General features: G+C 45.3%; 3 protein-coding genes across 10 annotated transcripts in view; 1 reads left to right on the forward strand and 2 right to left on the reverse strand.

Moving 5' to 3' along the window:
- Positions 1-3,710, reverse strand: part of Cnbd2 (cyclic nucleotide binding domain containing 2) — a 63,848-nt gene extending 60,138 nt beyond the window's left edge. For both annotated transcript variants that reach the window (XM_087911070.1, XM_087911069.1), the window contains exons 1-2: positions 3,390-3,710; positions 629-682 (exon numbers count right to left, since the gene is read on the reverse strand). In XM_087911070.1, the coding sequence (XP_087767196.1) occupies positions 629-682; positions 3,390-3,710 (375 nt within the window). The remainder of the gene's footprint in view (positions 1-628; positions 683-3,389) is intronic.
- Positions 3,596-4,740, forward strand: Scand1 (SCAN domain containing 1). The gene is made up of 2 exons (XM_048431614.3): positions 3,596-3,741; positions 3,835-4,740. The coding sequence occupies exon 2, from the start codon at positions 3,891-3,893 to the stop codon at positions 4,317-4,319; it is 429 nt and encodes a 142-aa protein (XP_048287571.1). The 5' UTR covers positions 3,596-3,741; positions 3,835-3,890; the 3' UTR covers positions 4,320-4,740.
- A 1,344-nt stretch (positions 4,741-6,084) lies between these two features.
- Phf20 (PHD finger protein 20) overlaps positions 6,085-27,969 on the reverse strand; it is a 100,721-nt gene continuing 78,836 nt past the window's right edge. For all 7 annotated transcript variants that reach the window (XM_048431606.3, XM_085697160.2, XM_085697157.2 and 4 more), the window contains 9 exons: positions 26,505-26,783; positions 22,554-22,652; positions 21,831-21,995; positions 21,140-21,318; positions 18,858-18,957; positions 16,425-16,620; positions 13,308-13,689; positions 11,528-11,708; positions 6,085-8,721 (listed from right to left, as the gene is read on the reverse strand). In XM_048431606.3, coding sequence (XP_048287563.1) covers positions 8,579-8,721; positions 11,528-11,708; positions 13,308-13,689; positions 16,425-16,620; positions 18,858-18,957; positions 21,140-21,318; positions 21,831-21,995; positions 22,554-22,652; positions 26,505-26,783 — 1,724 coding nt within the window. In that variant the 3' untranslated portion in view covers positions 6,085-8,578. The remainder of the gene's footprint in view (positions 8,722-11,527; positions 11,709-13,307; positions 13,690-16,424; positions 16,621-18,857; positions 18,958-21,139; positions 21,319-21,830; positions 21,996-22,553; positions 22,653-26,504; positions 26,784-27,969) is intronic.

The raw sequence follows: 27,969 nt of genomic DNA on the forward strand, positions 1-27,969 counted from the left end.
TGTGAGTGCAGGCGTCCACAGAGGTCAGAGATACTGGGTACCCTAGAGCTGGAATTAGAGGTGGCTGGGGGGGTCACCTGATGTAGGTGAACTTAGGTCCTTGGGAAGAGTAGTAGTACCTGTGTGTGACTACTGAGTCATCTCTCCAACCCCTTAGGGTATGCTTTCACACAGCCCAGAACCACCTGTCCAGGGAATGGCCCCACCTGTGGTGGTCTAGGTACTGTGCCATGAATTTTAACAATCTGAACAGTCCCTCACAGACATGCCCATACACCAACCTGACAGGACATTCAATTAAGGCTCCTTTTTCACGTAATTGTAGGCTGTGTTAAGTTGATAAGTAATACTAACTGGACACTAATTCAAACGCCTGGAAAGCTCTGGCAAAGTCAGAGAATTATGGTCAAGTTTTCCCTTCATAGGAAAGGAATGGAATCAATGCTTATTTATTATTTCACCAATCAATATTTATAGAAGGTTTACTGAGATCCGAGGCTTGTGTTGGAAGCTAGGAAATTAATGATTTAAGATCCCCTCCTAGAAAAACTGAAATTATAATAAAAAGGGCTAATGTGATAACAACCTTGGCATAGCATTCTAAAAATTCCTTCATGGCATCACTTACGAATTGTCTGACAGTCTTCCAACTTTCTACTCTTTGGGGTACTGACGTCCCAATCTGCAAAATAGAATAATACATGTATGCATGTGTATATATATAATATATATATACTATATACATATTATATGTTATATATATTATATATTTAATCTGAGCCTCTGGATGTATTCAAAGATACATATAAATTACCTGAAATAAGTATATGCACATTTCCTAGGAAGAGAATTTTTCTAGACCCTATGCTGGCTAAATCATAAAGGCTTTAGAAATGAATTTATTATTTTTCAATTTAATTCCAGATTCCCTCTCCTTTCTAATATTCCATGATTCATATAAACCTCAAAGGTCCCCACTTCCATCTCTAACAGCCCATGATTCCACTGTGGATGGAAATGGGACAGAGATTGAGATGCTGATTCCCAGACATCCCTTCCCAAGAGGAAAAGGGTTAATTCTAACCCGGAACCCTGTGCTCTGTGCCTTACCCTCGCCAACTCTCCCATTCCACTTCTCAGCCTCTCTCCAGATCCTACCCACTTCCCAATCTAGCCTGCAATTTAAGTTTTGGCTTTACTTAGCATAGGACTTTATACAGACAACACCTTCTAGAAAACTCTTAGGGAATCATAGAAAAAGGATTCTATTATATTTTAATATATTTTTTCAATAATTTCATACACGCATACAATGTTTTTGATAACAGTCATTGATTCCTGCCAGTAACTTCTTCCAGCTCCACCTCTGACTTTTTTCATTTTAAGTGGGTGTGTGTGAGAGAGAGGAGAGTTCATCTGTGCAAAACAGAGTGCAGATGCTGGCAGAGGCCGGACATTAAATCCTCTAGACCTGAAGTTACAGGTGGTGTGAGCTACCCTACCTACCTGGGTGCTGAAAACCGGAAGCTTGGAGCTGGGGTGGGGACAGGGTTTTACCATGTAGCTCTGACTGGCCTAGAACTCACTATGTAGACCACGCTAGTCTCAAACTCACAGAGATCTGCCTGCCCCTGTCAACTCCTGGGATTAAAGGAGAGCACTGCTATACCTGTCTCTTTCGGGACAGGGTTTCTGACTGTCCTGGCACTCACTCTGTAGGTCAGGCTGGCCTTGAACTCAGAGATCGGCTTGCTGGGATAAAAGGTGCCGCCACCACCCAACCACAGCATTCACTCTTAACCAGCCATTTCTCTAGCTCCAGGGAACATATCATATGGAACCTCTGTCCCTTTCTGGAAGATGGAGATACAAACCTTATTTGTGAGCAAGCTGTCAAACAGAATACGCCATCTGCCAGAAGTTGCCAGAGATTACACTTTTGCTGGTATCATCTCCGAATTTTCACAAACTTCCATGAGGTCAGCTCTCTTACATCTAGATCTCGTATTTTCGATAAGAAAACTGTAGCTGAGAGGCTGTAGGCAGTGTGACTAATGAAAATGTGTCTCTGTGTGTGTGACATGCGCACATGAGTGTACAGGTGTGTGAGAAGGCCAGAGGAGGGCGTCTTACTGTTGCTCTGCCTTGAGATAGGGCCACCGACTGAGTTTAGAAGCGCATAGGGTTTTGGCTACGTTGGGGAACCAGTTCTTAGATTCACCTCCCTCTGGCCCCCAACACTAGGGTGATAGGTGAGCTCAGTCACACCTTGTTTTCTCACATGGGTGCAGGAGAATCCAGAACCTCATGATTTTGCAGCAAGCACCCTTACCGAGTCACCTCCCTCGCTCTGAAGACACTTTTTAAAGCCCAGTCTTTCCCAGAGCTTTATTTACTCCTCCCAACAACTGGGCGGTAGGTATTATTTACTGCTAGGGGTGCTAAAGCAAAGAAACCCTGCAAAGAGGATGCCACCAGACAGCCCGACTCCAACTCTCCAAACAGCAGCTGTTCAACACAAATATACCACAAACTGTATGTGTAATTACAAATTTTATAGCACCTGTATTTCAAAAAAGACACAGGTAAAATTAAAATAATATAGTTTATTTGACTCAAAATACACAAAATAATATAACATGTTCCAACGTGTAATAAATATAAAACCTTTTTCTTTACCTTCACAGAGGCACGAGTATTCTACATTATAATACATTTCAATTCGGGGTATTTACATTTCAAAGGTTCCATAAATACATGTGGCTAATGGACACATTACAGTAATTACAGTTCACTCACTAATCCTAAAATTAAAAAGCAGTACCCACAGAACCACCTGTCTCTTGATTTTAGAGGACAAGCAAAAATAATGACAAAGAACCCTCGTGCATTTGCATTGTGCCAGGAAGTATATTAAGAATCTTGCCCAAGTATTTTGTCATCCTCAAAATAAGGTGAGTTCTAGTGCACTCACGCAGGCGGGAGGGTGTGTGTGTGTGTGTGCACTTCTGCAGCCTCTAAGTTTACAGGATTGAGTCTGCCTGCTCTCTCTCTCTCTACTTTCCTTCCTTCTGTCCCCCCTTTTTTTCTTTTTCCTTTTTTTTCCGAGGCAGGGTTTCTCTGTGTAGCTCTGGCTGTCCTGGAATGCTCTTGTGTAGAGCAGGCTAGCCTCGAACTCACATATATCCGCCTGCCTCTGCCTCCTGAGTGCTGGGACCACGCCTGACTGAGCGTTATTTCTTAAAATAGTCGAAGCCCCTATCACGCTGTCCCACCCGGGTGATCCGTCAAGCTCCGCCAAGGCCCTGGTCAGTCCTCACACTGACCCAGGACTGTTGACGATCCGCCCCGATCCTGGTCCAGCACCCGCCCTAGCAGGCGCAGGTCACCTGCAAGCCTAAGTGGCCCGTCGGCAGAGTCGCCTCTCCTTCTATCTCTTTCCTCTCCAATCTGGAATCCTCTTGAGACCCAGATTTCGACTGCGATTCCGACTCCTGGTCAGTCTCCGTCTCCGCTCTCCCTGCCTCCCTCTTCTGCCGCTCCTCCCGGAACAGACGATACTCGGAGGTGCTGTCCGAACTTTCGGAAGAGCTGACTTCTGCGTTCCAAAAGGCCTTGGCCAGGTCATACTTCACGTGACTGCCAGGGGGCGGGGCTTCCGGGATCGTGCGCCTAGGTCCGCTCCTAGGGAAGCCCGCGGAGTCGCCCATTTCCGGCCGCTACGGAGCTTTGCAGGTGGAGGTAAGCTCGGCTCTCCCTCGCCCTCTCCTGAGCCCGCGTTCCCCAAGGGCAGCGCTGCTTCTGCCCATCCCTCTCTTTCCCGTCTTCGCGCAGACGCAGAGCCAGCCTGTAGCTACGGGACAAAGAGGGTGACGCCGAGAGCCGTAGTCATGGCGGCGCCGGAGCCCGGCCTGGCCGCCCCGAGCCCCGTGGCGCCGCCGGAACAGCAGGAAGGAGCCGGCGACTGTGCGGACCCCGCGCCCGACTCTGTGAGCTCCGCGGCCCCGGAACTCCCCGGCAGGCCCGCAGCTTCGGACGCGGCTCTGCAGGCTGAAGTCACCCCGCGGTCCGGCGTGTCTCGGCCGGGCCCCGAGACGTTTCGCCAGCGTTTCCGGCAGTTCCGCTACCAGGACGCGGCGGGTCCCCGGGAGGCCTTCCGTCAGCTGCGGGAGCTGTCCCGCCAGTGGCTGCGGCCCGACATCCGCACCAAAGAGCAGATCGTGGAGATGCTGGTGCAGGAGCAGCTGCAGGCCATCCTGCCCGAGGCGGCCCGGGCCCGGCGGCTGCGGCGCCGCGCAGACGTGCGCATCACTGGCTGAGCAGCGGAGCCGGGGGCTCCTTGGACCCTACCCCGAGTTAATGAAAGTTGAATTTTGACAGCTTCTGTGATCTGGTGTGTCGTTCGTCCTCTATTGGGCTCATTTCCCGAGCGTGTTCCCCATCTTTCCAGTTGATAAGAGGATTCCGGGAGCCTGTTAGAGTAGCTTTACATACTATTCCTGGACCCCTGGGTGGGGGGCGGGGGATGCGCAGGACTTTGCCCTTAGGCAGGAAATTCATCTCACCCTGTTGATTAGCTCTAGGCCATCCCTCTACCACGTTCGCAGTTTTTCTGAACCTGAGTTGTCTTGCAGAATGCTAATGATGGTTGTCGTCACCTAGTGTTCAATACCACCCTCTCCCTTGCACTAGCTAGTATCGAGCTTGAGCAATAAAATGGGTGGTCCTATTAAAAGCTCAGCTCAGTGTTGTGGTTCTTGCTTTTAATCTCAGCACTGGGGGGAGGTGGTTGGAAGGGGGGCTAGGCCCAGCCTGGTCTACATAGTGAGTTCCAACCAGGGCTATGTAGAGACCCTCTAAAAATACAAAACAAAAAACTGATCAGGCAACAACTGATGTTAACAAGGAAAATGAAATGGATCTTAAAGCTTCACTTCCTTGTAAATGAATCTTAAAGCTTTCTGTTTGGTGGCTTAAAGATCAGTGATTGCAATCCACACAGTGGACATTGTCTTTAACACTGTTACATGTTATATATGTCCACACACACACACCACAGTATACAGGTGTCCAGTAACTAACGCGGATGAAAGGGCTTGGCCCCTGTCTCCTTTTGGTCAGGGTCTACTGGCTTTGCATGTGTAGGTGATTATCATTAGAGAAATGTTTTGACTAAAACTAATAGAGGGTTCATGACCTTTGTTAAGAGCAGATTGGTGACCATGACCAGAGCCTATACTGTATACTATGAAGAGCATCTGCTCCCTGGAGTGAAGCACAAACAGAAACCTTTCTCAACCCCTAATGCTCCATTTGTACAATGGTTTTCCATGGAATGACCTTGGAACGTGTTAACATTACTGGAAGTCCTCATTTTAATGTATTCAGGGGAGCTCCTGTTTTTAACACTTTTCTCTAATCCTCAACTCTACCAAGAGAAGAAATTTTTCAAGGAATGAAACATCCGGGTTTTCTTGAGACTTGTTGGGGGAGGGGATAGTTTGGGTCTATAGAAAGCTTGGGTTTATTCTAGAGTGGTGGGTGAATCTCAGTGTAGAGAAGGCAAGGCCCTTGCATTACTTCCAGCAACCAAAACTGGTAAATCTGCAGCTTCCACCACAATGCATGAGCCAGACTTGGGTAGAAGCTGATATGAGCGTCTAGCTTTGGATGATTTCAAAGCATCTGGTTATGCTTTCCTGGAATTTCTTGACAGAGTCTGTGTCTGTCTCCCTGTACAAGATTATCACAGAAGAGCAGGCATGCTATAAAACATTGATTATATATCTTAAAAGTAGGGTGAAACATTTGATTCTTGCTGGGTTATGGTGGTGTACTCAGGAGACTAAGGCAAGATGACTTCAAATTTGAAGCTTGTCAGATGACATGCTCAAGGCCAGCCTGAGACCAGCAAGACTGTCTAAAAAACAACCAGGCATGTGCCATAAGACTTTAATCCTAGCACTTAAGGCAGAAGCAAGGGATTTCTGGGAGTTCTGGAACAGTCAGCTACATCCTGAGACCTTGCCTCCAAACTAAAAAAAATCACAACCTTTTATATTCCAGTAATATGTGACTGACACATAGCAACAAGAACCTGTTTTATTTTTTCCAGATACAGAAGTTTGCATGGTTTGCAAATATTGCTTGAGAGCAACACTCCTATGTACAGTGCCTTCTGTCTAATAGCATGTAAACACAGTACGTATCCACAGTGCAATGTTGGCTCAGCCAGGATCCACCTTGCATACATACTTAAATGACTATCAAACCAGAACTGTTGTGTGAAGGCAACTTTGTATAGGTGGACAGCTTTCTAAACAGACAGAACTTCATGCACGTTTTCCTAAATGGTATCTGCATTGTTTGCAAGTAACAGATTCTAGTGCTCCAACTTAAGAGTTAGTTCACTGTGACCCAGGAACTGGGAGTGGAGCCCCTCAACATGGCTTTAATTTAGGGAAGAACTGCGGTTATTAGAACACGGGGAGTTTGCTTTGTTTCCCTAAGAACAAAAGTCACAATGAAACCAGATCATTTCCTTCACAAAACCTAAATGATAAACGCAGCAACGACCACATCGCAGAATCAGGACCACCAGCTTCTGCTTCCATGTTTGAACAAGACGCAATGGGCTGCCTTCAGAGTTAGTCCCTGATGGAATTTTCTAGGGCAGTACAGAGAAGAAAACACCTCAATTTAAAAACCTTTATTACATTTGTTTAGCGTGTGAATGTGTGTCAGAGGGCAACTTCAAGGTATCAATTCTCTCTACTGTGTGGGTCCTGGGGATCGAACTCAGGTCAGTAGGCTTGGTAGTAAACACCTTTGCTCACTGAGCCATCTTTCTGGCCCCCAAATCAGTACCTAATATAACAATCATCATACCTCATACAGTTGTAGCAATAGATAGTTATCTTGGCTCTTCAGACAATCACCATCCAGTTCTCAAGATGCAGCCATCTAATAAATCACCCAGAACATCAATGTCATATGGAGCATTTCTTCCCCCAACAGAAACATGAGTGCTGGCAGCGGGAAGCAGCCTTTTGTAAGGGGCTATGTTACACTCTTTATGTGCCACACACTCCTTAAGCTGTGCCAGGTCAACTCATGCTTGCCCTGCAGCTCATTTTAGAGCAGATGGTGAACAAGTCACTAGACAGGGCATTCATTTCCTGAAACTTCTCTGTACACAGGCCTCAATGACCTGTTGTGCCTAGAGCTTACTCATTCCCAAGGCAGGGAGATGCTGTTACTAGCTACTGAGACTGGCTCCTTGATGTTTATATAGTAAATATTTGCAACCTAAAAAGTTACAGATTCCAAAACTCATGATGAACCTGTGGGTGTTGATGGATAAATGTACTTTGATATTTGCCTTTAGTGATGCAAAAACTGGTAAAATGAAGTCCTCAAAGCATGGAACCTTTTAAACATTGTCTAGTAAGGTAAAACAAAACAATACAGCAATTACACATGGAACCAGACCTGCAAAATAACACAAATATTCTTTCCGAAGGTACAAACAGGTTGTACCTGGACCTTAAGCAGCATAATCACCTTGATTTTACAAGTAATACAACCAGGACACTGAAAGTGTTAAGAGTGCATCAGCAACCCTGCAGATGCCGGCGGCCACGCTGGCCTCCAGGAGGAAAGTGGCACACAGAATCTCCACTGCTGATGGTAATAGAAAATAAAGGTAATTCCCACATTCTTTGTAACAAATCTTTACAGTAAAAGTTCAAAATCTTGGGAAACATTTTTAACTTTAAATAAAAGCGGGAAGATGTTGAAATTAACAAGTGTATAGAAAATGCTGTCCTTTGGGTTCCAGACCCTGTCTGCTTCCTTCTGGAATTCCTTGTCAATTCTCATTGCAACAAGATTCTACCTCTTCCTTCAGACGTTTTGGCTTCGCTGCCATAGCCATAGCCCAGTCAACTCTGGGGTAATAAACATAAAACCTTGTCCCCTGTACCGTGAAATCCTGCAAGAGCCGTGGCAAGAAAGTGAAGTCTTAGGAGCAGTGCTGTCGAGGCCCCTGTTCCTCCTTTCCAAACTGTGCAGCACAGTGAGGTCCCAACATTCCAGTGAGGCTGAAGGATGAAAATGGTGCCTGCCTGCTGCCCAAACACCATGTCAGGCAGAGAAACCAGAGGGGTTGGCACATGCCTCAACCTGACACAAAAGTCAGTTAAATAAACCGTGAATTGAATTTACAACTGTTTCCAACTAGATTTTTTTTTGGCTCTCACTCCATTTATCATCAGTGGCACGATTCCAAGGAAGATGTGCAAAGACTTGCTTCGTTCAACAATGTGCACAGAAAGACAGAAAGGGGTGCTAAGACTGCACTGCCTTCGTAGTCGGCTTCCAGATCAAGAGTGCCCTGTCCTCCTGTCCTCCAGCACTCATAATGGTCTCTGTCCCAGTGTCCATCACACTCCTGGCCAAATCCCTGAAGTCAGTCAGTATCACGTGCATTCAGCATGCTAAGTTTATTTACTTAAATATGCGAAGCTCCCCTGGCAGATGGCCAGGATTGTGCTCCAATTGTCTTGGGTGCCCAATTTCATGTCGAGCAGCAGAGGGCAATCTGCTGCACCTTGCCCAGGTCAGTCAGCAGCTGCTTGATGCAATGCTTGAGCTGTGGAAGCCTGGCCAATGGCTCTGGGGGTTCTAGTTCCCCAGTGTAGTCCAGCCAGCTCTCCAGTACTGCAGGTGGAAGAGAGAGAGAAGATCCAGTGAAGGCTTAGAACTTGGCTTAGAAAAACCTCATCACAAGGCCATTTCAACCCATGCTGCCCTCAGTATTAGCACCCCACAAAGTACTGAGCCAGGGCACAAAGCTCTAATGTTTAGACTAGCAAGTGAACTATCCCCATAGACTTATGTGTTGAATGCTTGGTCCCCAGCTGGCGATGCTATCTGGGGAGGAAGTAGGCCACTAGGGGTGTGCCTGGATTCCATCCTCTCTCATGCCAAGACATAGACAGGTGCCATGATAAGACCAAGTAACCATGAACTGGACTCTCTGAAATCATACGCTACTTAAGCAAATTTTCCTTCAAGTGGTTTGTCAGGTATTTGGTGACAGCAATGACAATATAAATGCTTCTGACAGTACGGGCACCAAGTCCTAGTTAGTGGTGGAAAGAATGATCTACATCTATGCTCCCCAATACAGTGGCCACCAGCCAAATCAGACACAGCTGCTGAGCTCTTAAAGAGGTGCCAGTGCACCTAAAGAATGCATCTGAGTTGTATTCACTTTTAATTATGTTAACTAGTCACACAATCTAGCTGCTACTGTGCCAGAGCAGAGTCCAGAGGCCCTGAAGACCAACCCGAGTCATGACCAGTCTTTCTAAAGCTTTTCCATATAAATAGGGCGGGCGGGGCTGCTAGAAAAATTAAGCGTCTACAGGGACTTTTAAGTTTGGTTTTTTTTAAATCCGTCAATTCTGATTTGCTTCATATTAGTATGTGATACATAATTAGCAGCACAAAAAATACTTTTTTCGCCCTTTAAGAAGTTAGTGTAAGCCTGGTGTGATGGGGACAACTTTAATTCCAGCAATCAGGAGGCAGAGATGAGAAAAGCCTAGTCCATACAGAGAGACTCTGTCTCAAAAACTAATCTAGCCTGGCAGTGGTGGTGGACATCTTTAATCTCAGCACTCAGGAGGCAGAGGCAAGCAGATCTCCTTGAGTTTGAGGCCAGCCTGGTCTACAAGAACTAGTTTTAGGACAGCTGGGGATGTTACACAGAGAAATGCTATTTCGAAAAATCAAAACAAAACAAAAAACTAATCCGGACAGGCGATGGTAGCATACACCTTTAAACCCAGCACTGGGGAGGCAGAGGTAGGCAGATCTCTGAGAGTTTGAAGACAGCCTGGTCTACAAAGCGAGTTCCTGGACAACTAGGACTACATACTGAGATCCTATCTCAAAAAACAAAAAACAAAAAAACAAAAACAAAAAACAAACACCTTCTTCTTTTTCCTTTTTTCTTTTTCTTTAAAGCACAAAGTAGTTTCCTAGGCTGGGGAGATGGCTCAGGAGATAACAAACTTGCCACACAAGCTTAAGACCACAGTTTAGACAACCAGAATTTATATAAAGCCAGATGTGGCAGCACAAAAGAATCCACAGAGGAATGAGAGGCAGAAGTGGGAGACAAGAGTCCCCAGAGGCTTGCCAGCTAGTTAGCCTGGCTTACATAGTGATGAGCGAGAGACCCTGTCACGAGACAGAAGATGCGGACTGACACCCAAGGTTGCCCTCTGACCTCCACAGCTGTGACACAGAGCTGGCTCACACACCAACACACACAGACACACTAAATGCACATCTGAAAAAAAAAAACCTTTTTTTAAGATTTATTTTTGGCCAGGTGGTGGTGGCACACACCTTTAATCCTAGCACTTGGGAAGCAGAGGCAGGTGGATCTCCATGAGTTCAAGGCCAGCCTGGTCTATAAGAGCCAGTTACAGGACAGGCTCCAAAGCTACACAGAGAAACCCCAGTCTCAGAAAACGAAACAACAACAAAAAAGATTTACTTATTTCTATTTTATGTGCTCTGGTGTTCTGTCTGCATGTATGTCTGTGTGAAAGTGCAAGATTCCCTGGAACTGGACTTACAGACAGTTGTGAGCTGCCATGTGGGTGCTGGGAATTGAACCCAGGTCCCTCTAGACCAGTACTCTCTCTCTCTCTCTCTTTTTTTTTCTTAAGGCTGGCCTCGAACTTGTGATCCTCCTGCCTCCTTCAGCAAATCCTCCCAGTGTGAGCCACCAGAACCAGCTGGACCAGTACTCTTTAACCACTGAGCCATCTCTCTCCAGCCCTAGAAAAAAGTCTTAATTCCCCATAGAACTCAATAAAAACGTGCTCAGATGTTCCCAACAGCTGACTCCAGTTGTTCTCCTATGGCGATGCCTTCCCTCATCTTTGCCTGAAGACTGAACAGAGCGCCCTCCTGCTGAGCACACACTCTGCCCCTGAGCTACCTACTCTTAGCCCTTCACAGTCAGCACTGCAGAGAAGACTGGACAAGTGGGGCAAGACCCCTGATAGCCCCAGATTTCATAATGCCTAATATGTGTTAGAGTTAGACTTGTCAGCCGGCTGGGCAGTGGTGGCACACGCCTTTAATCTCAGCATTCAAGGCAAACCAAACTCCAAAACCCAAGAACCCCAGTTGATATGTAACAGATAAGAACTTTATTAGCCAGATGGTAGTGGTGCACGCCTTTAATCCCAGCACTAGGGAGGCAGAGGTAGGTGGACCTCTATGAGTTTGAGGCCAGTCTGGTCTACAGAGTAAATTCCAGGACAGCCACAGCTACACAGAGAAACTCTATCTTGAAAAGCAAGCAAACAGTTAGGCTTGTCCTCACTGAGGGGAGAGCTAAGTGAAAGGAGGCTAGAAGACCCTGGACAGTCAGACTGTGGGCTTCAGAAGGCAACACAGGAAGGGAAGCTCAAGAGCAATGCCCAGAAAGGAATCCTACCATCCAGCTCCTTCTCAATGGAGTCCATCCGATGTGTTACTTCATCCTGAAGAGATTCCACATGCGTCAGCAGGTTAAACTGCCACTGGTGCTGCGAGCTCACCAGGCCTTCTCCGCCTCTGTCCAGCAGCTTCCGAGTAGGGGCTTCTTCCGGCAGGACCTTGGAAATGTACTCCTTCACCTGGACATGCAATGATGTTTAAGTCACCAAGCAGAGACAGCCAGCTTTCTCCAACTGGCCAGTATTTACAACCCCAGGAAAAAGCATTGCCCTACCTGAATGTCCTCAATCCCCATCTACTGCCTTAGGATGGCACCCACGGGCTCAGCAGGCCCTGCCCCAGTACCCCAACATGAAGTAGGCCTTTCAGAACCCTGAGGACTGCCTAGAGCAAGGCTACTGTAGAGGATGATTAGGGTATTTATAGTCGTGTTTAGCAAGTCCTGGCTGTCTCTGGGTGAACATGTGGCCCTGACAAGTTATTTCCCTTGTGAGCAGCGTGGATGTAGTATTCTGAAGCTTCATAAGGGTAAATATGGTGCCAGTATACAGCTCACCAGGAGCTGCCTCGACGAGGAAAAGAACTTCTAGATTTCACACATGTTTACTTTAGAAGTCTGCTTAATCCACAGAACACAAGACTGTTAGCCTTGAGATGCTAACATTTCAAGGTAACATTTAGGGCCTTCAAGTACAAAGCAATGTCCTGAAAGCTTCCACGGGTCTGATGAGGAAAGCCAGAAGCAAAGTGGCTAAACCTAGGCTAGGAAATGAACTGCCACAAAAAAAGCTACCCTTCCCACCTTGACCAGACTTGCCGAGATATTGGCAGGTATATAGGCTGAAGGTACAATCCCCACTCTGGAAGCATGGTGGGGACGTTCCCTCCCTCATGGCAACACACAGCAGTGCAATTATGCTGCTGATGCCGCCCCATAGTCTGGGAAAATAAGGATGTCCAGGGACCAGGGCAGAGCTCTGAAACCACACAAGGCCTCACTCACAGAAGATAGACACAGAGAATTAAAGAGGAAGACACTGGTATGACACTGGAGACTCAGAACAGAGTAACATAAAAATCACAAAAACCGAATAACAAACAAAAGGCTGGCTCTAAGTGGCAAATACTTTAATGAAATTAACCCTTCCTATGACAGGGTTAGAAAACAACAACATAGGGACTGGAGAAATAGCTCAACGGTTAAGAGCACTGACTGCTCTTCCAGAGGACTCGGGTTCAATTCCCAGAACCCACATGGCAGCTCACAACTGTCTGAAAATCCAGTTCCAGGGGACCTGACACCTTCACACCAATACACATAAAATAAAAGATAAATAAATCATAAAGTTTAAAAAAAATAAAAAAAGAAAACAACAATATGTAGTTTTATTGAAACATAATGTGCTTGACTATGCTCATATTAATAATTAGCACCCAGGAGCAACTGTGATATAAATGATACTAAAGAAAAACCTAATTAATCTTCATTCTATTTTTTCCAAGTTAGAATCAGCTTCTCTGCCTGCTAACCTCCTCTTTCTGTCCCTGATTTTCACATTGTGCCATTTTGACGATCTTTGACTATAGTGGGTGCCCTGTCTTTGTATCCATCTTAACAGGAGAAAAAAGAAAAAACAAACAAACAAGAAAAACCCCAGAAACTCTCTGATGAGCAAATTTAAACAGAGTTCTACTCTGTCTTCCACAGGACTGCCCAGGAAGAGGACTTAGAAGCAGTCAGCTACTAAGTAAAGAGTAAGAGAAGGCAAGCCACATACCTTTGGGGAGCTGGGTTTAGGATCACTGTCCCCTCTGCTCCAGCCTAGGCGAGGGGAGAGGGGATCGTCTCCATTCTCACAGAGGGGGTTGACTGTATCATCAAGGGCAGAGCCTCTTGTTTCTACTACCAGCTTCTGCTCCACAGCTGGGTAATAGGTGCGGGGCTTCTGGTAGCAGTGCTCACTGGTGATATAGGACTCCTCCACAGACCGGGGCAGGGGTAGCGGCTTCTCCACTGCCCCATTCAAAGTTCTATAGCTCGGGGACTCCTCCTTGCTCCTAGAGTCTGTGATGTGGATGTGTCTGGAATGCACTCTTCCTTCCACAGAGTGCTGTTTCCAAGGCTGGCACCACAGCTGCAGATCAGGATGCTCCCTGCTTCTGTGGAGTGGTAAACAGAGAAGCAGTTTTGAGGGCAGCAAGGATCACTGCAAAGCTTCTTGATTTACAAACTCTCTCCCACAAGGGAGAAAGGCTTCTACCTGGGATATCTACCCACGTGGCACACTGAGGTATAGAGCCTCAGTTTTTTAGGAAGCCATATCCCTAGTCTTTCACCACAGTCACAGTGGGTAGAACTGGGCTTGGGTTGCTGAGCAACAGTGAGCGAGTTCAGGCTTCTTCTGGCTTCCTCCTTTGGAAACTAGTGCTATCATCTGTCAGCTACCAGCTCTGACTTTTAAGAGAAAGTAAAGACATTAGAATGGAGGTATTCTGTTGATGTGAAGGTATTCTTCAAAAGTGGCTTCCAAGGGCCAGGAAGATGGCTCAGCAGGTAATAATCCTTGAAGCCAAAACCTGACAACCTAAATCTGATACCCAGAACCACATGGTAGGAGAGAACCAACTACCAAAAGTTGTTCTTCTAACTGGCACACATATGCTGTGGTGCACACACACATAAATAAATAAAATGCAATAAAACAAATGTAGCTTCCTAAAAATACACTCAATCAATTGGCACAATAACCGTGACATGCAAAAACACTCAGTGCTGCAGATGGCTAAGTATGTATGTGTAACAAGAGGCTTTTACAGGTTTGTTTGTTTATTTTGCTTTTCAAAACAGGGTTTCTCTGTGAAACAGTTCTGGCTGTCCTGGAACTTGCTTTGTAGACACGGAGGGCCTCCAATTCACTGAGATCGCCTGCCTCTGCCTCCTAAGTGCTGGGATTAAAGGTGTGTGCCACCACTGCCGAGCACAATTTTTACAGTTTTCTATTTTCATCCTTCCAAAGAAAAAAGTAGCTGGGGTAAGTAAAGAGCACAGTTTGATCACACAGCACAGTGTCCTCTGCATCTGATGCAAGGGGTGATTGCAAGTATATGCAGAACTCTGTAAAGGACGTCACTGTTCCCTGGAACCACTCCTTCTGGATTTCTAATCCTACAGATGGTCATTACATTCATTTGTCAAACCATAATTAATTGGAAAAGAGGGAAAAGAACAGAGGAGAAAAACATCACAGTTTACTGTTCTCAGCAGGAACAAGTATGCTGAGATTTTGTGTATTTGTTTTTAATGTTTTGAGGTGGTGGTGGTATGCGTGTACATGTGCACATCCTAGGAATGGAACCTTTTGTGTATATATACACAAAAGCACACAGATGTTCTCTGAGGCCAGAGAGAGTACTGATCTCTTACACCTGGGGTTACAGGTGGTTCTGAGCTGCCAATGCTGGTGCTGGGAACTGAACTCAGGTCCTCTGGAAAAGCAGCAGAGGTCTTAACTGCTGAGCCATTTCTCCAGTCCCTCTGACAGCAGATTTAAAATTCTTTATCTATGCTGGGCGGTGGTGGCACATGCCCTTAATCCTAGCACTTGGGAGGCAGAGGCAGGTGGATTTCTTTGAGTTCGAGGCCAGTTTAGTCTAGATAGTAAGTTTCAGAACAGGCTCCAAAGCTAAACAGATAATCCCTGTCTTGAAAAAAATAAAAAAAGATGTCTATAAATCATGGGTGTTTAGGATGAAAGGATAAACAAAATGTGATATACATATACATTTTGCCTTTTAAAAGTAAGGAAATTCTGATACAATATAGATAAAGCTTGAAGATGTGCCGTGTGAAATAAACAACAGGTAAATACTGCATGACTTCTCCTGTGAGGTATCTAGAGAACTGAATTCATAGGGACAGAAAGCAGAATGGTGGTTGGGGGAACTGGGAGGACGGGTACACTGGAGATTAATTAATGAATGGAGAAATCAATCTTGCAGGATGACAAGTTCTGGAGACTGACACTGCTTGAGCTCAGAAATTCAAAATCAGAACAGGCAAAGACAAAATAAAAGAGCTACACGTAGAAAGGTAGAGGCAGGTGGATCTCTGTGAGCTCAAAACCAGCCAGGTCTACATATCTAGTTCCAAGATAGCCAGGACTAAATAGAGAGACCCTGTCACAAGAAGGGAAAATAAATAAACAAATAAATAGATGTAGATGGTAAAGTTTAAATTAAATTTGCATTATGTATATTTTATCACAATTTTAAAATTCCTCAAAATTGTACACCCAAAGATAGCACAAAGCAAACTATAAATGTGTATACCGTACCACAGTGGCCCACACCTGTAACCCCAGTTCTCAAAAGGCTGAGAACAGGAGGAACACTATGAGTCAAATTAAGGGTTATACACTTAATTCGAGGTTGGCCTGGACTACAGAGTAACAATATGCCTTAAAAACAAAACAAAACAAACAAAAAAAAGAGAGAACCTAGATATCTAGATGCACACACCATATTCTGGTTGTGGTGTTGGTTACATGGATTTTTATACAATTATCAAATTCAGTCTTTAAAATAAATGAACTTAATTATATGTAAAATATTCCTCAATAAAGTCAACTGTTTTACAAAGGAATGCTTATTATGTAACTGATCTTTTTTGGAGGGGGGATGGAGCAAGGGTACTGGCAATCACACTCAGAGACACACACATGCTAGGCAAACACTCTACCCCTGAGCCACATGCTCAGCATAGCAACAGAATTTTTGGTACAGATCTGAACTTATCAGTTTTAGGGCTGTCTTTGAGGCGTTTCACTTTCTCCCCAAACCTAAGAGAACTGAGAGCCAAAGCAGATTATTACCAAAGCTGCAGGCGCCACACTTACTGCAAGATGCTCATCTTGAGCTGCAAGCCGTGAAGCACCTCAATCACTCTCTGCACATCACCAAGAAGCTGATGGGTGGCCACGATCTTCTTGGCATTCTGATGGGAGTAGTTCTCTTCTAGAAATGCCAGGCCATGCATATGTCCCCGGCTCAACCACTCCTTATCATACCAGTACTTGAAGCCAGGCCTCTGACCTAAAGTAGTAACATTAAAAGAGGATCAAGCATGGCCTGAGGGAAACCCAGGCTGCCCCATCATTGGTCCAATCACCATGTTTCCACGATGGACTGATTACTGTGCTCCTTTTGTTCACATTTACTTGGCACCTGCTCTATGCTTGGTCTCTACTAGGTGTTGGAGATGAGGTAGGACTACAGTATGGTCCTTTCCACTGGCCCAGGGGTAACCAAAGCACAGTTCTGATATATTTTCTTCCCTCTTTCCTTATCTCCACTCTTGTCCCTTCTCTCTTTACCCTCTCTCCCTCTGTTTTTCTAGACAGGGTCTCATGTGGCTCAGACTATCCACAAACCGATTATATAACTTATCCTGGCTTTGAACTCCTGTTTTTCCTGTTTTCATTCAGAGAGTTCTAGTACTGTGGAACATTACTTTAACTATGTAAAGATGTGTTACATTTGTTTATGTTCAGAATATTACTTGAACTGTGTAAAGGTGTATTACTTTTGTTTATGTTGCATTTGTTTCACTTTGCCTGCCTAAGGCACCTGACTGGTCTAATAAAAAGCAAGGCAGGAAAAGGACAGGCAGGGTTGGCATGGAGAGAAAATAAATCAGAGGAGAAATCTAGGATTGAGGAGGAACAGGGGAGATGCACAGGGCCAAGCAGTCACCAGCCAGCTAGACTTGAGAAATAGTGAAAGTAAGTTATACAGAAAAAAAAGAACAGTAAAATACCCTGAGGCAAAAAGCAGATAAAGAGAAACAGATTAATTTAAGGTAAAAGAGCTAACCATAAACGAGCATAAGCTAGTCTGAACATTCAAAACTAATAATAAGTTTCTGCATTGTGTTTGGGAGCTGGTTGGTGGCCCAAAAGAAAAAACCTGGGATCAGATGCACGCCACAATGGCTGGCTGGACTATCTCTTACATTTAAGAGATACTTACTCTTCCCTCCTCTGGTCAGAACCTTCCACAGCTTTCAACAACTTACAGAAGAATAACCCAAACCCCTAACTAACTCTTTATGGCTCACAGGACCATTCCTTCCTGTTCTCCTCCTTCCACCCTATGGTTTTCCTGAGTTTTGGGAACACACGCACACACGTTGACCTCTCCTCTCATGAGTCTCTGTCTGAAGCGCTATACCCCTAGACCTTTCCAGTACTGGAGCCTCGCCATCTCCTCAAATGGGCCTTTTCAGGGTCTCTGGTTACTCCCTCATCACTTTCCCCCTCCTAGCTTCACCTGTGCACACAGTCTTGTGTTTAATTTGTTTCAACTTTGGTTTTCCCAATCCTATTAAGAGTCAGAAGACCAGGAACCATCTCATTGAAGGCTGCCGTTCCAGAGCCTGGCAAAGGGTTCCAAATGGACTTATCTAATGAATGAAAGGTTCCAAGCCCCTTTCCAACAGTACCTGCCCCTAACTAGACAGATGCTTCCCATCTGCTCTGTAACATGACTTGGATAGCTCCAGGGGTCTTGCTCATTACAAGCCTCCTTAGAAAGGAAGAAAACAGCTCAGGGACTCAGCACTACTTCATGCCCCAAAAGCTCAGGAGACAGCACTTTACAAAGAAACTAAGTCACTGTTCAGTCACTAGAAAACCCCACAACAGGCTGGGTGTGGTGGAAAGGACAGCCAAGAGCCATGGATAACCCCTGGAAACCACAAAACCAACTGATACTGCTGAGGAACTGAGCAAGACACTGCTTGGAATGGTGACAAGCTGTATGCCACCATGCCGTGGCCCTTCTAGGGGCCGTGATGCACTAGAGGGCAGGTATACCCTCCAACATCCCTGAAATGCCTAGAACATCCTCAGATTTCTCAGGGAAAGAAGTGCTTCACTGTTGAAACTGGAACAAGAAACCAGCAAGGTCCTGAGCAAGAGCCAATTCACGGAGCAGACAACACTGTGGACAGTCTCAGCCAGACCTACGGAGTTCTAGACTGCTGTCCCGCTTTGTGCTCATCATTCACAAGATCATGCATGGTTTTCACCACATTCCAAGACATGTTCTAGATCAAGGTCGAGCCTGCTGCTTGGTAAACACCTTCATACACATTCCCTCACTGCTGGGTTGGAGAGCTGGCCACCAGAAGGGCTTCCAAAATGCTCACGAGAGTCACCTAGCCATCCGCAAAGAAATTCACCAAGAACATGGACAGAGTGTCACTAGCTGCCAACGCTAAGAGGAAGTTACATACATACTGCTAGCACCCCGGCTCCAGAAGTTTCTACCTGGAGGGTCTTGGCAGACATAGCAGGTGTATTTCTCAGGCACATTTTCTTCCAGTAATCCCATGCAGACCCCGTGCTGCCAGCACTGGCATTCTTCACACTGGGAAAAGTAAAGACACAACTTAGAAGGCAGGAAGCCCCCTAGAAGCATGAGGGTGAGAGGAAACGGCAGGGAGCACTCCCTACTGACTCCTGCCCACCATTGACCACATGGAGGCTTACACATAAGTGAACAAATTAGGTTAAAGAGTTCTGCATTCTTTAGTCCCAAGAGCCATATCTGAAGTGCTCATGAGGCTATCGGCTCTGGTAGAGGCCACAACACACGAAGAACATTTAGATGTGAGGTGTGGTGGAACATGAGGCGAGCCTCAGTTACACTGTGAGGCCAAAGCCAGCCTGGATACTTTAGAATCTGTCTCAAAACCAAAATTTACATTAACTGGATAGTACTGACTCCAGACAGGCTATTGTCACTTCCCTTCTCAGCTTCTACTGCAGGTCAGCTAGGAAGCCACAGCCCCATTTCACACCTAAACAAACTGCAAAAGGATAAAACAGACATAAGGGTTTTTTTTTTTTGTTTTTTGAATTCTTTCACAGGGTTTCTCTGTGTAGCCCTGGCTGTTCTGGAACTTGCTTTGCAGACCAGACTGGCCTCAAACTGAGATCCACCTGCCTCTGCAACCTGAGTGCTAGAATTAAAAGTACATGCCATTACCACCCAGCTAAACATGCATAAGGTTTGTTTCCCCTCTCTCCCTCTCTCTCTCTCTCTCTCTCTCTCTCTCTCTCTCTCTCTCTCTCTCTCTCTCTGTTTTTGGAGACAGAATTTTTCTGTAGCTTTGGAGTCTGTCCTGGAACTTGCTCTGTAGACCAGGCTGGCCAAAAACTCACAGAGATCTGCCTGTCTCTGCCTCCCAAATGCCGGAGATGCATGAGGTTCTTAAAATCTCTGAAGCTCTAGAAGAAACCACAAAAGTCTACACTTAGGAAGCAGAGATACGTGGTGGCATGTGACTGTAAACTCAGTATTTAGGAAGCAGAGAAAGAAAGTTCAAGGACAAATGAGACCAGAATGAGACTGTGGTTAATTTCATCTGCTTTAATCTAGAATCACCTGTGAGGAGTCTCTCAACAAGGGATTGTCCAGATCAGGTTAGTTTGTGGGTCTGTTTATTTGGGATTATCTTGAGTAGGTTGAGTGGAAGATCCTCCCACTGTAGGTGGCACCATTTCCTTAAGCAGGGAATGCTAAACTTTTTTTTTCCAAAAAAAAAAAAAAATTTATTTATTTATTTATTTAATATGTTACAGTATCCTGTATATGTATATGTCTGCAGGCCAGAAGAGGGCACCAGACCTCATTACAGATGGTTGTGAGCCACCATGTGGTTGCCAGGAATTGAACTCAGGACCTTTTGGAAGAGCAGGCAATGCTCTTAATCACTGAGCCATCTCTCCAGCCCGCTAAATCTTTTAAGAATAGAGAAAGTAAGCACGCAGCATGCAGGTATTAACTAGTTCCACTCTTCTGACAGCTGATGCACTATGGTGAGCTCCTGCACTATGCCATGCTGTGTCCTATCTACCCCTCCAGAGCTATGGACCACAGTAATTTCTCCTTTAAGTTGCAACTGTCAGGATAGTTTATAATAGCAATAGAAAATAGCTATGACAGAGACTCCACCTAAAAAAAAGTCAACTAAAGGATAAAATACATAAATTCAACTTCATACATTAAATCAAGTCAATTTCAAAATTTGATGCCATGTACATAAAAACAAAAGCAAAGCAAAGGGCTGGACCTATTGCTCTCAATGGACATCAGCCAATGCAGAGTATTAATGCATGGTGAGCTGCCAGTCCTTTTGTTGGGAACACCTACTGCCACCAACACAGACAGACAGATACCACCCTCTCCCTCATAACACCAAGTAGCAGACAGAAACAGACATTTTATAAACCCAGACTCCACTTCTTCAGGCCACAAGGGAGATTTATGTCAAAGAGAAGAGGAGTCCATAAAGAAGACTGAATTGTCACTCCTCACTGTGGGACTACAGGCCAGGCCGTCCCCTTTAGCCTCTGACTCCTCTCTCATTCTATTCTACAGCAGCCTAGAATTCTCAGAAAGCTGAATCAAAAGGCAAACTTGGTCTGCTGCTGTGAGCAGTGCACACTGGAGGCTGCTGACATGCCTCACTATCGCTGCTGGCCTTACATCCTCTCGGGAGATCAGTTTATCTTCCTCTGTCCTGTGTTCTGGAAGCTCTACTTGCCTGAATCATGAAGTCATTTTCCTCCTGGACTTCACAGATGCAACGAACCACCTCAAAATCATAGCGGTCGTCCCCATCAAGCTCCTCATCAGGGTTGGTGGTGACATCAACATCTTGACCATATTCCTCATCAGTCCAAAGAAAGCTCTCAGAAGAGGACTCACTCAAATTATCCTCCTCTGGAAGGAAAGGGAGGTCAATAGTCAATGCTCTAAACTCACAGATAATGCTTCTGTACACCACACTGTCTCCGCCCCCTCCTCCAGGGACTTCCACAGTCTGGCAAGAGGACATTGCTCTCATGCAGGGCTTATTACTGGAACATGCTGCTTGCCAAGGGCTGAACTACATATCCTCATTTCACTAAAGGACCACGAAGGGGCTCCCAGAATCCCCGAGCTCACTATCAGAAGAGTGACTTCTTGTGAACCACACACACCATTGTTGTAAAGACTCTAAAATGCTCCCTAGCTGCCCCTAGGCAGCCAAGACCTGGCACATAGCCATCTCTATCCACAGCCACCTTTAGAGTTTTGCACACCACAGGGAAGGAGGCAGGACCAACTGCAGGGATAAGGTTAGACCTCGGTGCCTGACTACTTATGGTCACTGAGTCCTTCCTCCATACCACACCCACTGGTTATGTACCACACACTTTCTAACAGGTGTTCAGGTGAGAATGGGCTCTTACCACATGCTTTCAGTTTCCCTTTATTGTTTCCATTATCTGAACCATGAGTTTGTGGGCTCATATGGACCCCAGGCTTGTGTGAGGACCCACACCTGGTGACAGCAAATGCTTTGGGTGGAGAAGGTTCCTGGGAGGTGTCACTGATGTCTTCACTGCAGGGACATTCTACAAGAACAGCATCAAGTACAAATGAGCAAACCCCAGACACCACCTGCATCCCAGACAACCCAATAGCAGCCTGCAGTTCAAAGAGCTCACGAGCCTGGGGAAGTACACCACAGAAAGGGGTGAAGGGCACTCACTTCCTCCTCATCCTGCCCTTCCTTCTTTTCTGGTAAAATAGCTTTTGTAAGCCAAAAGGGGCACTGAGAATAAAACAAGGCACCTCTTTAGCTCCCAAGGTTGAACAGAGACTTTTTTTCAAACACTGTTGTTGGAATTGAAACACCCTTTTCAAGAACTGAAGCTTTTCTTGAGAGTTGGATGTTTAACAGTTATGAAGCAAATTACGGAGATCATGCCCAGCAGTAATCTCAGTGCCTGGGAGGCTGGAGCTGAAGAATTCAGTCTGAGAACAACCTGAGCTATGTTAGTGAGTGAGTTGAGTTGGCTTAGTGTTCAGCATCAACCCGCACCCTCTTCCAGGGCCCATGCCGAGCCCACAAGCCCTAGGAAAGGCCTACTGGTTATTCCTAAGCAGGGAAGCCATCCAAGGAAAATTACCAGGCTTGGTTTTCTTTTTCTTTTTCTTTTTCTTCTTTGGTTTCACTCTCACAAGCTCTTTGAATTTCTTCTCTTTATTCTTGTCCTTCTCTTTTGCAGCTAGAATTAACACATGTTCAAGAGTTGTTACTTTAATATATTTTACTTCAGTTCTGAGATCTTGTTCTTTTCTTAGTAATCAAGTATGCGCAAGACAAAAAAATAACACAGTCTCTGACCTGGTCCTCTCTGGGAAGGTCCCTTTCTGCCCCTGGGAGACACAGAGGGGAGCTGGTGAGACCACACCTCCTTCATTCAGCCTCTGGGTCTGGGTGAAATGTGTAGCACTTATTTACTGTGCGTCTGCAGCTGCTTTCCTGCTTCATCTGCCAAGCTGAGTCATGAGGACAGAGACTTTAGGGCCCTCAAAGATTATCTGGTCCTTGATAGGAAAGCTTGCTGATGCTCAGGAGGCAGAGGTAGATGGAGTTCATGAGTTCAAACCAACTGGTCTACAGAGCAAGTTCCAGGCAAGCCAGGGTGAGTGAGAATGTCTCTCAATTAACAATAAAAATAAAAAAATAATAATAATAAAGTTCAAGGCCAGCCAAGGCTACATTGTGAAACTTTGTCAGGAATAGGAAAAAAACAAAACAAAACTTGTGTGTGTGTGTGTGTGTGTGTGTGTGTGTGTGTGTGTAACTACAATCTACTGGAAGTCCTGGGACATGAACTGGTACCAAAATGGGAAATGCAAATGGACACAGATTTAATTCTCAACATTACCCCCACCTTCCCAGTATCACAGACTTCTCCCTTCAATTTGTCCTTGCTACATAAGTAGACACTGTGTCCCCAGTATCTCTGTAAACTTCCACTACTTCGCAGTATCTAGCAGGTGTCCAACCTGTTATGGTGCCCTTAGTCACAGGCATCACAGGGCAGCTATGAATGAGGCCAGCATGTCTGCAGAGAGCAATGACAGGCTTCAGTATCACAAAGGTGGACACGCTTGAACTCAAAGGGTTTGTCATGCCCCTTTTCCACTGCATAAAAGAAAGTGACAGTTAAGCTACATTAATATACCTAAATTATGTGCTCTCTTGATCCCTCATCCCTAAAATTGGTATTTTTCTGGCAGTGTTGGGGATTGAACACAGGGCTTTCTGCATGCTTGACAAGCAACTCTGCCCCAATCCTAAAATTTCTGTTATGTTTCCACCTGCAATGTGATGTTATATGGAAAAGGAAACTCTGGGAGGCACCTATCATGAGGATGGGGTCTTCCTGATGGGAGTAGTGTCTTTCTAGAACTAACTAGAGATGCATGTGAGGATGCAGAAGAAAGATTCTTCACCAGGAGCCACACTAGTGATGCTTTAATCTAGGAATCCCCAGCCCCTAGAATCATAGGAGAGAAATGCTGGCATACATGTAGAGGTAGCCATTCTCTACTACATAAGTCCCCAGGACTAAACACCTGCCATCAGGCTCGGCAGTAAGTGCCTTTTCCACTGAGCTTACCACACAGAGGTTTAACCTAGGAAGAACACCATGGAATGGAAGAGAAAGAAATCCGCTCCTGCTTACTATCTATTGCCATTCCCACCTGGGCCATTTTCTTACCCTGGGAAAACTTTGGCTTTAGACTAAACTGAACCTTGGGGCACTAGAGTGTTAGTTTCTGCTGCCATCCACATTATTGTGGTGCTAGAAAATTTGGTGGCAAGGACGCTTCCTTTCTCCCCTTGAAGAGTATTAATATCCCTAAAGACTCAGTGTTTGGCTAGGTACAATGCCCAGCAATGGCAGGTAGATCTCTGTAAATCTCTATAGATCAACACAGTATATATAAAGTTCCAGGCCAGTCAGCACCACACAGTCTCAAAAAAAGCCAGTGTTTGACCCTAAATGTATCAAGTATTGCTTAGATAAAAGAAATGAACCAGACCTTTGTTTCTTTGTTCCAGAGCACCCACAACCAGAAGCACTTCCCAGAAGACTTAGGTCTCTTTAGCAGGGCCCAGGCCAGAGCATGGCAATAAATCCTAGCAAAGTGGACAGGCTGATCTAGTTTAGCCTGGAGCAATTCTGACTCCAGCATTTGGAGCCCCTGCTCAATAAGCAACTTGCCCTGAGGTAGGTGATCTCTGTTTTTATAAAGTAGGGCATGGACTTTGGTGTTCAATCTAGACACAGTCCAGCTCATACAAGCCCACTCTGAAAAACAGCCATCCCCTGCTGAGGCTTGGACAAGACTAAAGTAAAGCCACTAGGATGGGGTGTGCCTGTGCTGTACCTCATACAGCTACTCTCTTTCCAGCGGTCTGTTGACAACTGGTCTTCTTGGGCAGTTCATTCTAACTGAGCCTTTAGTCTCAGCAAATATAGCAGCTGAAGGAAAGAGAGCTACACAGGCCAACAAATGGAATACCATTGGCCACCCATTCACAGCACTGGTCACCTCACAGGTAAGGCTAGTTTGTATTGATCTGTGTTTTAGGTAGAAAACACAGGACACCCGGGCAGTGGTGGCACATACCTTTAATCCCAGCACTCGGGAGGCAGAGGCAGGTGGTTCTCTGTGAGTTCAAGGCCAGTCTGGTCTACATGAGCTAGTTCCAGGACTAGCTCCAAAACTACAGAGAAACCCTGTCTTGAACGCCCCCCATCAAAAAAAAAAAAAAAAAAAAAAAAGAAAGAAAAAAGAAAAAGAAAAAGAAAACACAGGACAATTTTTAAAGATTGACTTCTAGGTAAAATATATAAGTCACGGTTTTCATGTTGCTCACATACTATGATGGTTGTCATATGTCCACTACACAGGACATGTTCTGAGAAATTCATCCTTAGCTAATTTCGCTGTCCAAACTCCAACAGCTGCTATATCACAGACAACATAATTTTATGACACTGTGGTTATATACATGATTTGTCACTGACCAAATTACCACATGGTGCCACAAGACTATTTTGGATATACTAAATATACTATTAAAAGCACTGTTTCTTTTCATATTTTTAAAAATGTGCCTATTCAAAAATAATAAACTATGGGTTGGAAAGATGGCTCAGATGGTCTTCCAAAGGGCCCAGGTTGAATTCCCAGCACCTACATGGCAGCTCACAACTCTCTCCAACTCTAGTTCCAGAGGACCCAAGACCCTCATACAGATTAACATGCAGGCAAAACACCAATGCACATAAAGTAAAAATAAAGTATAAAAAATAGTAAGTGGGCGGTAGTGGCACACACCTTTAATCCCAGCACTCGGGAGGCAGAGGCAGGCGAATCTCTGTGAGTTCGAGATCAACCAGATCTACAAGAGCTAGTTCCAGGACAGGTTCTAAAGCTACAGAGAACCCCTGTCTCGGGGGGGGGGGGGGTCATTCTCAATACTTAGGTTTGCCTGGCATAAATAAGACTCTATCTAAAAAGCAAAGCAGAAATACCCTTGGAAGTATAATTTTCAATTTTTTTTAAGTTTTAGAAGAAATCTCAAGGCGGGGGGTTCTCTGCTGAGGTAGGAAGGGAGACTTGTGCATCGTGATTTCTGTACTGAGCAGCTTTTAGAAAGTGTCTTGAGGTGCGAGGGTTAGAGGGTTCACATCTGCACCCATGAACAGACAGGCTCAAACTCACTTTTATATCTTTTCAACATTTGTCCTGGCAGGAACAGGACATGAGTCTGTGGGGTACCAGGGCAGCATCCATCCTCTGCTGATCTCAGAGCTCCTTTGCTTGATGGTCCCCACTCATCCTGGGAGCACCACAGCCTTCACAGTAACTCCCTCAATGTCACACGAACACAGAGAAGCAGAGTTTCCTGCTTCCTCCAGGAGGGCTTCAGTTCTATGATGGGTTCAGTCCCAAGAACCATCTCCTCAAGGGGACCAATCAACCTACGTCACTTTTTCATCTAAGAAATGTCAGAGTCCTTCCAGGACACACCACAAAAGCAAGATACTCACTTGGGGAGCTAGCAGAGCCCCGTTTCCTGGTCAGGCTCTCCTGGCTGGCCTTGTCAGGCCCTGCAGAACCCCGAGTTTGTACATGCCTCTTCCCCGGGCTCTCCTCTGGCTCTGGTGATTTCTCCATCCCATGGAAATACTTCATATGATAGTGCAGCAGCTTAGCCTTGCGGAAAAATTTCAAACAGTCCACAACCTTGCATCGAAACTTGTGGTCTAGGTCCACAGCTGGCACATTCAATGTCACAAAGTCATCTGTTTTCCTCAAAGTATTTGGAACTGTAAAAAAAAAAAAAAAGTGAAGAGCCATGAATTGTGCTATCTGTTATGGAGTGTGCATCAGCACAGTCAGAAAACGTGGCACTGGCAAGCAATTCCTGCACAGGACATCAATACACTGCTACCTCCCAAAGCACTGTGTGGAGAGGAGATCCAACATCCAGGAAACAACCTTGACTCAGTTTAGAAAGAGGAGACTGACACATTTATCTGAAACAGCCTTATGTCTTCAGGGTTTCACAGACCTTGGGCAGCACTGGCTAGTGCACCCCCACTGCATAGGCACACCCACTGCATAGTCACACCAGCGCCGCTCTGCACCCCCACTCTGCATAGGCACACCAGCGCAGCTCTGCGCCCTCACTGCATAGTCACACCAGGGCAGCCCTTTATATGTAGCCCTTTTAGCTACATGCCTAAGCCGCCTAAGTCAGTCTGGTTTCTCAGTTTCTTGCCATGAAAATGACAAATACTATCAATTCCAAGGAGCTGGAGAGTTAAAGATAACCTATGTACAGGGATCAATAAATGGAAGATGTTTTTTCAGTGTAAAACATCTCCATAAGCACACTCATGGGTCTCTAAAATTCAGACAGAGACAGTTATTGTAATTATCAACAAAATGTAAAATGTTTCCCCAATCACCTCTCACACATCCTGGCGGGGGGACAGATCACTTTGTAAAGCCCTCAATTTTGTCTACATACTCCTAAAAAAGTGAAATCCAAAATAAACCACAAAGCTCCTAGTGTGCCCATCCAGCAGAATCCTTACCCCCACATGAGCAGCATCTTTTACTAGGACAGTGAAAAGTTTTGGGGAGGAGTGGAGAAATCTCTATGTAGCCCAGACTGTCCTGAAACTCACCTTCTGAGTACAGGGATTAAAAGCATATGCCACCATGCCTAATTTTAAAATGTGTGTGTGTATGTATGCATCTTATCTTATCTTATGTATGTGTGAGTGGTCTGTCTGCATGATGTACCATGTGTACCATGTTCTTATCCAGTACCCATAGAATCCAGAAGAGATTGTTGGATCCTCCAGAAATGGAGTTCCAGGTGTTTGTGAACTGTCACGTTGACACTGAGAATGGAGCCTGGGCTTTCATAAGAGCAATGAGTGTTCTTAACTGTTAAGCCATCTCTCCAGCTCCATTTCATCTTTTTTTGTTTTTGTTTTTTTG

Source organism: Myodes glareolus, chromosome 10 (genome assembly GCF_982192425.1).
Source record: "Myodes glareolus chromosome 10, mMyoGla1.1, whole genome shotgun sequence".
NCBI lineage: Eukaryota > Metazoa > Chordata > Mammalia > Rodentia > Cricetidae > Myodes > Myodes glareolus.